This window comes from Atta colombica, unplaced genomic scaffold (assembly GCF_001594045.1).
Source record: "Atta colombica isolate Treedump-2 unplaced genomic scaffold, Acol1.0 scaffold149, whole genome shotgun sequence".
In the NCBI taxonomy this organism is placed as follows: Eukaryota; Metazoa; Arthropoda; class Insecta; order Hymenoptera; family Formicidae; genus Atta; species Atta colombica.
In genome coordinates, this window is record NW_017259238.1 from 132,306 (window position 1) to 144,580 (window position 12,275).

General features: G+C 27.6%; 3 protein-coding genes across 8 annotated transcripts in view; 1 reads left to right on the plus strand and 2 right to left on the minus strand.

The window, feature by feature from the left end:
• Nucleotides 1–2,175: 2,175 nt before the first annotated feature.
• Nucleotides 2,176–5,092, minus strand: LOC108685248 (ectonucleotide pyrophosphatase/phosphodiesterase family member 5-like). Its single transcript, XM_018189940.1, has 8 exons — nt 4,793–5,092; nt 3,848–4,094; nt 3,680–3,772; nt 3,236–3,602; nt 2,951–3,160; nt 2,615–2,869; nt 2,441–2,531; nt 2,176–2,257 (listed from the first exon to the last, which is right to left on the minus strand). Exons 1-8 carry the CDS (start codon nt 4,900–4,902, stop codon nt 2,230–2,232), a joined length of 1,401 nt encoding a protein of 466 aa, XP_018045429.1. The 5' UTR covers nt 4,903–5,092; the 3' UTR covers nt 2,176–2,229.
• Nucleotides 5,093–5,247: 155 nt separating this feature from the next.
• Nucleotides 5,248–8,219, plus strand: LOC108685250. 5 transcript variants are annotated; one of them, XM_018189944.1, is made up of 6 exons: nt 5,248–5,422; nt 5,898–6,143; nt 6,460–6,564; nt 6,657–6,942; nt 7,082–7,248; nt 7,378–8,219. In XM_018189944.1, the coding sequence occupies exons 4-6, from the start codon at nt 6,729–6,731 to the stop codon at nt 7,972–7,974; spliced, it is 978 nt and encodes a 325-aa protein (XP_018045433.1). In that variant the 5' UTR covers nt 5,248–5,422; nt 5,898–6,143; nt 6,460–6,564; nt 6,657–6,728; the 3' UTR covers nt 7,975–8,219. The 5 variants fall into 5 exon arrangements, with proteins under 5 accessions (XP_018045433.1, XP_018045432.1, XP_018045436.1 ...); XM_018189943.1 differs by lacking the exon at nt 5,248–5,422 and adding an exon at nt 5,449–5,653; XM_018189947.1 differs by lacking the exon at nt 5,248–5,422 and adding an exon at nt 5,449–5,653 and having other exon boundaries at nt 5,898–6,046.
• LOC108685249 overlaps nt 7,866–12,275 on the minus strand; it is a 9,709-nt gene continuing 5,299 nt past the window's right edge. Inside the window, exons 6-11 of one of the 2 annotated variants that reach the window (XM_018189941.1) lie at nt 11,024–11,167; nt 10,153–10,323; nt 9,781–9,903; nt 9,386–9,572; nt 9,078–9,155; nt 7,866–7,943 (exon numbers count right to left, since the gene is read on the minus strand). In XM_018189941.1, coding sequence (XP_018045430.1) covers nt 7,915–7,943; nt 9,078–9,155; nt 9,386–9,572; nt 9,781–9,903; nt 10,153–10,323; nt 11,024–11,167 — 732 coding nt within the window. In that variant the 3' untranslated portion in view covers nt 7,866–7,914. The remainder of the gene's footprint in view (nt 7,944–9,077; nt 9,156–9,385; nt 9,573–9,780; nt 9,904–10,152; nt 10,324–11,023; nt 11,168–12,275) is intronic. The other variant, XM_018189942.1, reaches the window with a different exon arrangement.

Genomic DNA, 12,275 nt, shown 5'->3' on the forward strand with positions numbered 1-12,275 from the left:
ATGTGTCGCATTTTATCAATGAAAACAGCGATCTCATTGGAAGTCTGACTTCACTTTAGGATTCCTTATTTAATTTACTACTTATTTATCTTGTAATTATTAACGATGTTTTTAGCAAAAAAAATGTGCGTAAACTCACATCGTAAATTATATGCAGTTATATCATCATAATACGATTGAATTTCTTCATTTTTATTTCGCGCTGTTATTTGAATTATTCATGTTCAATTATAACATTATAACACAGAGCGATACAAAAATCATAAAAAAAATTTGTAAAAAAAACCGTGATAAAAAATTCTTTGCGATCGAGATCTTGTAGACATCAATCTTCAGAAGCACCAAGAACAGACTGCTAATTTTACATCCTTAAAAAAAAACACGAGACATACATATGTATGGTATATGCAACAATTATGAATGCAATCTAAAAACATAAAAATATATAATAAATGAGTTACCAAGTAAGCAACATCGTGTTTATAACAGTAAATTTATTAACGTGTAAATCGCCATGATTGGCATCTAATGTCTGATTCAGTTACTTAAATAATCAATGATAAGTGATTGGCGTTATTGAAATAAAAAAAAAACCGCTTGTAAAGAGAAATACCATTTAATATAATCATTTGAATAACACAAGAGATAACTAGATAACACTAGATAACAATGTAAAGTGAAAAGTACAAATTGTAAGCTGTAAAGTCATACTATCCATGAGGATAAAGTCTTAATTATATCATTATTTCATCTATAAACATTTTAAACATTTATGTAATAATAAAAAATTTCACTATAGCAGTAAATTACACAAAAATTTTTCAACAACGTGTTAAAATTATTTGTCATTGATAAAAAATAAAATTTGAATGCAAAATATGTATGTCCTCCTTCGTCGATTAATTCCATCATCCGTGTATTAATAACAATTGTACACAGTTGCATGAAATAAATGAATTAAATGGAATCCTGCAGGTATTATTTACATATTTTATATATAATCGATTCTAATTAATATGACTACGTTGTTCCGCATACGTAATTTATCTTGTTCATCAGGAAACATTTTGCAGTCAGGAAACATTATTTTCGCGTGTGCATAAATTTTGCGCAGTAAGCGCGCAGTTCTAATTATCCCCAAATACAATTCTGAGAATTTTTATTAACATAGTAGCAACAGTATATGATTTAACAGTATATGATGTATCCATTTGGCGCTGATTTTTTGTTACGATGTACTTGAACTAATCAAACAATAATGGAGAATAATATATTACAGGATATCATTGGCTATTGCGAACTCGAGATTATCTGCATGCAATTCTACAAACTGAATATATTAAAACATTCTCTGTTTATATATCTTTACAAAGCTATTGCCATCAAATGTGTAATGACATCTCGTTGTTCTTGTCAAGAGATTTTTACTATAAGAGCTTTCACGTGGAATAACTTAATGCAAATTGTCTTCATGACGCGTCTTACTCGTTATCAACTCTGCGATAAATCTGTTCGACAACACAAGTCATTAGAGCGGATAATAAATGGAGATTTTAAATATGCTTAAGCCTTGACGCAAGTCAACGCGAAGGTTTTCTATTTCTCGTAATGTAATATTTATAAAATATCGGACAAATTGTACACTAGAGGATGAAGATAACTCGAAAGTATAAACTACGAACTTTAAAATTATGCGTTTATGCGATAGGTAGATTTTCATAAATGTGGAATTAAACTTTCATCCCAAAACCCCTGTTGATTTTCAGATTCATCCAGTACTCTTCTAAAATAAAAGTTGAATGAAGTTAATAATTATATAATTTACTCGGAAATATGTACAATTATAATCACAATTAAAATCACAAGTATTACACAGTAGTTTATTAATATAATAATCCAATAATTATAAATACCAATGAGAAATACTGTTTCAAATTTGCTAATATTATATCATTATTTTATGACAAATTAATAAATTCTTAACACTTTAAGAATCTGTTCAATACTAAATAATCTCATCTAAATTATATTTAGTGAACAATGTTTTCTTATAACATGGAAGAAATCCAAGGAGATAGATATTTGTACTATTCATTGTTGAAAACATAAGAATTTATATCTCTTTTGTATAATATCCCTGTATATAGATTAATTCACTAACTAAAACCCAACAAAAGTGTAATAATGTCATGTTTATTAATGAATTGTAATATAATCAATTGTAATGTCTTATTCGCCCAGCGTATAATATGAATCCCTGAAAAATTAATTTTGTATATTACTAAATCTTATTAATACTGTAAGAGAGTTTCATCGTTTAGATGAAACAAAATAAAAATAACAAAATTTATTATAAAAGAAAAAGAGACAAACTCTTAAAACTGTTTGAAAATTTAGAAAATTGACCTATTAATATTTATTATATATATTTATTATTTACCTATAATTATATACCAATCTTCGTTTTTTCCTATAAATTATTGTCGCTACTACCGAAATTCCTATTAACGTAGTAGTTATGATAACTGCAACTAAACAAAAATATTATTAAGATCTTAAAAATTTAGATTTTTGTTAAAAGAATAATTTAATAATTATTAAAGGAGATACTTACTGAACATTTTATATGTAGATATTGATACATCTTTCGATTGTGTCCTAAGGCACTTTGTTATGTGAGATAAAGTACCATTAACCATGGGACATTTCAAATTGAGTATTTCACAAAACAAGGGAAATAGGTCCGTATTGTTAAAAGGCTCTAATTTACATTTTGGCATAAAAGCAGGTCCATTCGCGAAGAAGAATGGATGCATCTCTTTAGCTTCATTATTATAACCATGCAGTCCAAATTCTGTCCGATTATCCACTAAATAGGAACCAATGACTCAACATTAAGAATTACATGTTTATCTATATAATAATAAATATATGGACAATATAAAATTACCTGTGATATTAAATTTCTGTTTATAAAATTCTATAGCATCATAAAGGTTTTGAAATGCGTATCCAACTTCAGCTATGACAAAAATGGGTCCAACACGAGTATTATTGCCATAATGATACTTCTTTGGGATATCTTCTCTTCTATAAACTTTGAACGTTTTCGTTTGGTCTGCAGCAAACTTCAAATTCTGATAAATAATCTCTTCTTTTCCTAAAAGTATTTAAAGAAAAAGATTTAGCAAAATAGAAATAATTTTATGCAAATCATATCGTAAAGCAATCTTACCAGGATGTGGAAAAATATGTAATCCTGGAGAAGTTCCCACAAATGTATAATCAGTAACGTTGATGTAATTTGTCAAATTTATTATTCTTTCCATTGTAACCGATGCCATACCATGATCGCTTAAGTGAATCACGTTAAGAGCATCTGTCAAGCCGTAATAATCAATTTTATTGTGCATATATTTGGTAATATTATCTAATTTTTGGAGAATTTCATTAAATTCAGGACTGTTTATTCCTATGGCATGACCATGATAATCTGGGTCCTCAATATATAATATCCCTAAGTTTATTGGATTTGTAGGATGTACAAACCACGACAATAATTCATCAATTCGCTTCTCCCACGGAATCGTATCATTAAAAGCCTAAAAAAATTACAAACATAATCGATACATGTTCTTAGAATCTAATATGTTATTCTATATATTAACGCAGTACATACTTGTGCGAAAGTAGGTGATGTTCCTTGATATGCAAACACAGAGCCTGGCCACATCATTGTACCACTATGTCTGCCATTTTTTTCATTAACCGTCTGAAATAATGCGTTTATGAAATATAAAACATATCTAATATATATCCAAAATATAATTATCATCCTGCTACATACCCAAATAGGTAAAATATTATTGTTGTAATGATACAACTCGTATGAATACTTGGTAGTATTATTTTTACTAGAATCAAAAAATTCATTATCTACAACCCCATGTGTTTCTGCATAAAATCCTGTTGCCATGGTGTGATGATTTGGGAAGGTCTTAGTGACAAAAATGTTTATCATATAGTCAGTGGAAGTACCCTGAGCCTTTAACTGGCTCATAAACGGTGTCAGCTTTCTCTCGAAGTAATCATATCTATACAAAAAAAAATAAAACAAAATGAAATGAATGTATATCTTTGTTTTATTTATTTTTTCAAACTATAACATATTTATATCGCTGATAGAGCAGACTACTATATTAAATATCATGTTAAATTATAATATATCCAATATATATAATATATCCTATCTAATACAAAATATAGAAAATTATGAATCAATATATAATGTATTAATAAATATGATAACTGATATGTATAATATAGAATAAATAAATATAATGTTTTTGGTTGTCCTGTAAAATCTTACAAAAAAAGAAATTTTGCTGAAAAATGTAACTAGATAACAAATTTATAATATTTTTGAGATTTCCACTTTTGACTTCCACTATAGAATATATCCATATTATACATTCTTGAAATATCAAAACATTCCAAGAATGAATGTGGACATACAGATAAGGCACGAAACACAGTTTCTGTATACATATAGATAAAAGTAATTACATGGACTACTTAAATATTTATATTGGACACTCAAGCTGATAAAAATTTCAACATTATCATGCTTGAGTATTTTATATAATTATTTTGACAGTCCGACATAATTATTATCAGATCTGTGTCTGGCTTAATTTTTATATATTTCAGTAAAAGCTCTTTTTTTCACGTAACAATAATTTTTGTGAATTTTATACATTTTGTCTTTATGTTACCACGAATATTCTCATACCTGAACGCATCGTAGGAAACGATGAGTAGTTTTGGAACATCTGGCACGGGAATCGCCCAGACATTCAGCAGGAAGAGAAACAGCGAAACAAATGGGGCTGCAGAGATCATGATGACGCAACCACGGCGATTCTCGGGAACATGGGAAGGTGCAAATTATCGTCCCATAATCGTGAAAACGATCACGGAGATACCGCTCATGATTGCATTTATAACCTGTTAGATATATCAGTTGACCGGACGACGCCGAGCCAAATGTACAGTGTGCTCCAATTTTTGTAAGCAGCGTGAACTGGCGTGAACTGCGTGAAACTGGTCGCTGCCACCGCCGCGCAGCGGACCGTCTCATGACTAAAAAAAAAATCTGTCCTCGTAGCTGCACCATCTTACATTTATTGCACTATTGTGCAGTCAATTGTGCACTTAAAACGAGATAGCGAGTTCTGAAGAACCATTCGTCCACAGTGGACGCATCACGAGTCGAGTGTTATTATTCGATATATTTTTGAAAGTTTGGTCGACTTTGACTGAGCCTAGAAATACATATAGTCAAACACCGCGGATTTGGACGTCCCGTCTGTTCATCTTGACGCATGTTCATATGTTGTAGACGTAGATATTCAGTGTTTAAGTGAGTTACGTCATTTTTCGCGGATATTGCATCTTAGGTCTGTTTTTTATTAGGTCTATTCTTTCCGGCTGAAGTTTTGCATCAATTCATCTTTCTTCCTCTTCTCCTGAAGAGAAAAAGAAGAAAGATGAATTGGTGCAAAAATTCAGTCAAAAAGAACAAGCCATTGCACTATGTGCACCAGTTCATAGAGTGCAACAATAAAAAAACAGGTCTATTATTTTGACAAAGGTATCAATCATGAAATTTTATCCTTAGAATGGAAAGTGAAAAATTTTTCCATTAATTTCAATGGTAAAAATTTTCACTTTTCACCCTAGGGATAAAGTTTCATGATTGATATCCTGGGACTCGATTATGTATTTTGAAATGAGGAAAATTATAAAAATGTGCAATGATTACTAAGTATTGACTAATTAAATTATAAATATTCTAGTGAATTTATTCACTTTTGTAATTTTCATCTCATTTCAAGATGTATAATCGACTCCCAAGCCGTATTATTTGTACCTCCGTTTATTCCATTGGAGGCAAGAACTATTAATTAAGAAGAAAAAGAAGAAAGAAAAAAAACGAGATGGTGGACAGGAGGGATATCTCTCTTAGAAATCTCAGGATTATCAGGTGCTCGAGAGTTCGAATGTATAGACAGTAATGACTTGTGGAATGTATAGACAATAGTGTTTATTATCTAATGTATCTAATTTCATCAAAATCGGAGGTGAGATAGCTATTCTGAAGAATTACCAAAATTAATCTTATATTTATATATTGCAAATTTATGTAAAATTTAAGCTGCATTTAAATAACTTCTTGTGGAGGCCTTTCAAAGAGCAAAAGTGGAGTTTGTTATAAATGTGTCTGCAATTGCTGAAACTTCACACACACACACACACACACACACAAATCTATCTCATAGTTATATCTTGTTGCATTTTCAGAAGTAATTAGTAATTAATTAAGAGATACAAAGAAAAAGAAAAGAGAGGTAGAAATATAGCCATAAAAGATATATTCTTATAATTTTACAATTTTAGACAATTACGTGGAAATTTGACTGGAATATTGATAAAATATTGCATCTTAGATGAGTAATGAGACCTTATCTCCAATAAAAATACATTCACTGGATATCTTGTGAAGTATAAAATAAAGTTTTGAAAAATTAAAATTAAAAGTTTATTCATAACATATCAAGTTTATCACAAAATGTAATTAATATAATGTTGTGCAGGATCATAAGATTATAATGAAGATATAGAACACAAAAAGAAAATATTTACACAGAAACACAGAGAAAGTTGACATGGATATTCAAACATTTGTATTTTTCGATTTGGAAACAACTGGACTGATCCAAGAAAATGTCATGCCAAGAATTACAGAAATTGCTTTAGTCGCCGTCTCGACAGAATCAATACGTAATGGTAACAAAAATTGCCTGCCGAGAGTCTTACATAAATTGGTACTCCCAGTTAATCCACAAAAAGTTATACCAGTACAAGTAGAGCACTTGACAAGTGAGTTATTTTATTAGTTGTTATGTATTTTATTAGTTATTTAATGGCAAATTTAATCACTAGTACTATACTGACTAAATATTTTTATATAAAATACAGTGGCACAATTTTGACAAGGAAATAATACATAATTTTGCAGAATTATATAATGAGGATATGCAGGTACTGCAGCCTTTTAAAAGTGAACTTTATGAATTAATAATATACTTTTTGCAACGTCTCACACCGCCAATTTGTTTCGCAGCACATAACGGCAACAAATTCGATTATCCAATATTCTTAGAGGAACTTAAACATATCAATAAGGTAATAAATGATTTATATAACAATTAGCTCTTTCATTTTTTATTACATTTAATAATAATCACCTTTAATAATAATTATCATTTAATAATAATAATAATAATAATAATAGTTCCTTTTTTCCTATTAAAGATACTTAGTGACGAAATTCTCTGTATTGATACATGGAAAATGTTCGACGATTTCTTTAAGAAAAGAAACTTGCAATCCACAGTATTTCAAGATTTGTTGAACGATGAATTCAATGACTCGCTTTCCACATTGGATATGGATGTGATGACGGAGGAAAAATCCAAAATTATTGCAACGACATCCACTGCGCAAACAATGTTTGTCTGTGACGATAAATGTATTAAAGCCGTAAATATAAAAGTAGATAATTGTAACAATGATGTCCAATCGTCAAAGAATCCTATGCAAGAGGCGAACGAAAAAACACCAAAGGCTCAAAAAACGAAACCAGAAAATGTCTTCATGCAGCGACCAATCAAGAAAAACAACTTGAAAAAAAGATTGAATTTTGAGTTTGAGAGACCAAGTAGCTTAAAACTTATTGCCATTCATGAGCATATAGTTGGCAAACACTTTGACGATCATCATACAGCTGAAGCAGACTGTCTCGCTATGATACGCTGCGTTAGCAACATTGCTGATTTCTTCCTTGATTGGTCAAAGAATCATGCAATTCCATTGACTTACTGCAAAAAAAAAAATAAAACTGTATATTAATTGATAACAAACAAATAGCATGAAAAAATATAGTGTAAAATAAAATAAATATAATGTAATGTAAAATAAATACGTGTGTTATCGTGAAGTAAAGTACAAAGCTAATATGAAATTTAAAATAATATTAAGTATATTTCTTCCTCCATATTGGCAATGTTGTATCAAAAATGAGAAGTTATCTCATAATTCGATGTGGTTAATATGGCATGAAGGAAGAGTGCCTTAATTTCATGCACAAATGTAAATTATTTATTAGATCAAAAATGTTTATTCTTAAAAATCTTAAATTGACTTAAATTCATATTTTTAGAATTTATATCTAATTTTAGACATCTCCATATCTTAAAAATATAAATTTAAAAGAAATTCGTTGAAATGTACTATCTAGTTGCAATTGGCTTTAAAAATTACGATTTTATATATGAGTATTATGAGTGATTGATAAAGAAAGACGTGTTCATAATTGAGCGACAAGTTTGTAATAACAAAAATATAATGATAAATTTTTTATAATATAAAGAATTCATATTTTTCATGTATTCTTTATGAATATTATATAAAAATTAAGAGATAATATTAATTCCGTCTGTAATATTAATTCCGTCGCATATTATTTACAATAACACACGGTCTAATTCGACGAAGCATGCTTTTTAATCTAATTAGTATTATCTACAATTTTTACGTTTGCTTACTCATTTATAGTATATATGTAAATTTTAATATCTCTTTTACCTTTTGCAACACTTGTAATCTACTCTGTAAGTTGCAAAAAGCATCTTATTTTGCTGTTAACTTACAGATTGGAAAGCTTAAGTTTTTTTATATAGACAAAAATGAAAAATGTAAAAAAATTATAAATATTTATATGCAATAAATTAATTATTTTATTGATTGAAATGTGTATATATTTTTAACATGTCATTCCTTGAAAATGCGAAACAATCTTAAATTGTCAATCCAAATAATCATCATAATTGAAAACATTTTTTCTTGAATATTACATGTGTACAATTTAAAAAAAAATGGAATTTCGTGTAAAAGTTTATTCTATATTTTTTACTTCTTACATTTATATCTTACGATTATTTACTTATACTTACGATTTTCAAGTTCAGATTCTGGTTCCGGTTCCGATACATATTCCGAATTTATCAAAATGTCTAATTCGTTTTTAGTTACTATAATCAAAAATTCAAGTGAAATGTAATATCGTGACATTAATTTTTATAAATTATTTGAATTAATTTGAATAATTTTTAATTAATAGCCACTTATTCTCTATATTATTAATTTTTATATTTTAATATATAAACATCAACAATAGTTAATTTTCTAGTTGACCATGTATGTGTATATATCAATTCGTATGTATTTATATTCGAAGCATGAAGAAAGTGTAAGTACTCACAAACCCATCTAGCTATTGCATACGCATCATTTCTTATGTTCTTCCTTATACTTTTTAAAACATTATCTAATCTATGCTGCATATTTCTCATTTGCTCAGGTCCGATTTTCTCCAGCAAATTGTAATCTTTGTCCCAATAGAATTCTATTTTTCCATTGCGAAGAACATCGCGAAGTTCTTCTAACATCTATAAAAGCGTTGCTACTTCATTATTTTAATAAATAAAAGTCAAACACTTTAAATCAATTAGGGTTAATAATAATAATTTTAAGATTTGGATTTAGAATAATAGCTTATTATCATTTATTAGTACATGCAATTTTTAAGTCTATGTTATTTATAGCTACAGGCGCTGTAATTCATTTAATAAAAAAAATTATATTTTAGCACGTTACCGTGAAGAATAATAAAGTATATGATTTTTTTTGAGAAATATGAAACATTTCTTTTTTATTGTAACATAATGTTTCAAGATAATAACTTGCGATGCTGCACCATTTTTGAGTATCTCTCAATTTCTAATAAAAAATATACATTATATATAAAATTATATAAAATAAATTGTATAAAATTATAAGTTATTATAATAGACATAAAATAAAGATTAATACTACAAATAAATAAAAGTTTAATGTAACTAATATTCATTGAAAAGGAAATAAAAAACAAAGAAAATTACATAGGGATACTTACGATGTTAAATATAAAAGATAGACTAAATTTATTCGTATTAGTATAAATAAATTGTTTATTACTCCACGATATACCTTTAATTGTCGTATTACAGGCTTCATAATCGCATAATTATAGTTACAAATCATGTCTTTTTCAAATTCGTAAAAACATAATCGCCAATAGCGATGTTGTGAATCATTAAAACCTTTACTGTTATCTAATGGTTTTGGAACTGCAGACCAACGTCTATTCTCTGAAGCAGACTATTATAAAACAGGAAGTGATTAGAAACATGCTATTTAATTATTGAATTGCTGTAAACAATTAGTTTTGCTCCATTAAGTTTTGTTTTAAAATATTATAATATTGATTTAATAAATATAATTGTTTGAATAAAAAGTTAATTATTAAATTCAAAAAAGATTAAAGAAGAACTTCATATAACATACAAATTTACAACATTGCTGCAATATTTGTTATTGTAATACTATTGAAATGTTGTGATTGAAACTTGCAGTGAAATATAACGGAAACGCAGTATCTAATATGTCAGAAAGTATACATTTTTGAGAAAAATGTCTTAGACAAAAGTAATAGAGTTTAATAAGATATATTTACTAGTTTTATTGGTTTGATCTTGGGTGGCATCAACTTTGACTTGACCTTGACAATGTGATTTGATCCAAGGTCAAATCAATAAAGACTGTTCCATATTTTTGGCATATTTTAAAATGCTTATTACTCTGTTTCTAGAAGTCTCTTTCACTCGATTAAGTTAACATGGGGATCATTTAGGTTCAATTTCACAACTTATAGTTAACTTTTAACTTATTTTAATTTAGCTTATATAGAAATTTAGAATGAATTCTGACACATTTTAACTACATTTCGAACGCATTTCGGATAAATTTTTCTATCAGAGTTTGCTTCAATCTAGTATATTATAATTTTTTTATTACGTACTTGTAATATGTCACGTTTTGAACATCTTGGTGGCATAGTAATACGAGGCGAAAAAGCTAAAACAGGAACTACATCGATGTTGATAATTCTTTCAGAAAGTACGATTAGAAGTGTAAACGCTGGTCCTGATTTTTTTATCTTTATCTAAACAAAGAAAAGATATGCGATATTAGTTACAAAATATACTAATTTAAGCTTCTCTGTTATATGATTCACGATATAATATATCACGCGACAATTTTAAATAGCCAAATATGTCGAGAATAATTTGATCGTTTATTACAATCTCGGATATCAGTAAAAATCGAACAAAATTGAAAAAAATATAATTTAATAGCAAAATGATAATATTTACTAGCACTCTCTAGACATTTTTCATCCAGTTAGACTATAGAAAAATATAGATAAATATAGAACAAAAATTAATAATTTAATAATTAAATAAATGTTATTATTTTAATGGTGATTAAATAATAGACTATTCCGTTTATACTAATTCAATTATACTAATTCATTTTTTTAGTATACGTTATACCCGAGAAAAAATATTTTATATATAATTAAATTATAAATAAAATTATATAAAATTATATAGAGGAAAGTCACATATCATTTTGTTTTTAGACAATATTTCTTAAACAAAAGATAAAAATAAAAGTATACGTAAAGTACCTACAAGTGAATGTATACAAGATATTTCAGAATCTTTTTACCTCGTTATAAAACATTTTTATTGAATTATATGCATATTTATTTTAGGCTGTTCTGCAAGATGCAAATATGTTATAGTTTTTCAAGAGTTTTTCCATGCACGACTGTCTTCAGTTCCAATTAAGTTGGCTCATCTGTTTTACAAATAGGTGTGACGGTTGGCATCCTAATTTTAAATTTTAAATCGTGAAAAAATTAAGAGAAAAAAATAACAAATGAAATTGATTTAGGAAATTACAAGCATTAAAAATGACATAATATTCAATAATATATTCACTATTATTTAAACTATGTAATTTGCAAAAGAAAATCGTAAGAATTTTATTTTTGCATTCATAGAATTTGTTTTTAGTTGATTTAGTATAGAAATAAGTCACAAATACATGAATTATGAGTTTGTACTTTTTCTAATTAGCTAAACAGATCATAATTTTATTAGTATTAATAAAGTATAATAATTAATTTCTGAAGGGAATGTCACTTTAGGAGACTATATGTCAATATCGGCAACTTTCTTCTATGATTTTATATATTTGTAAAT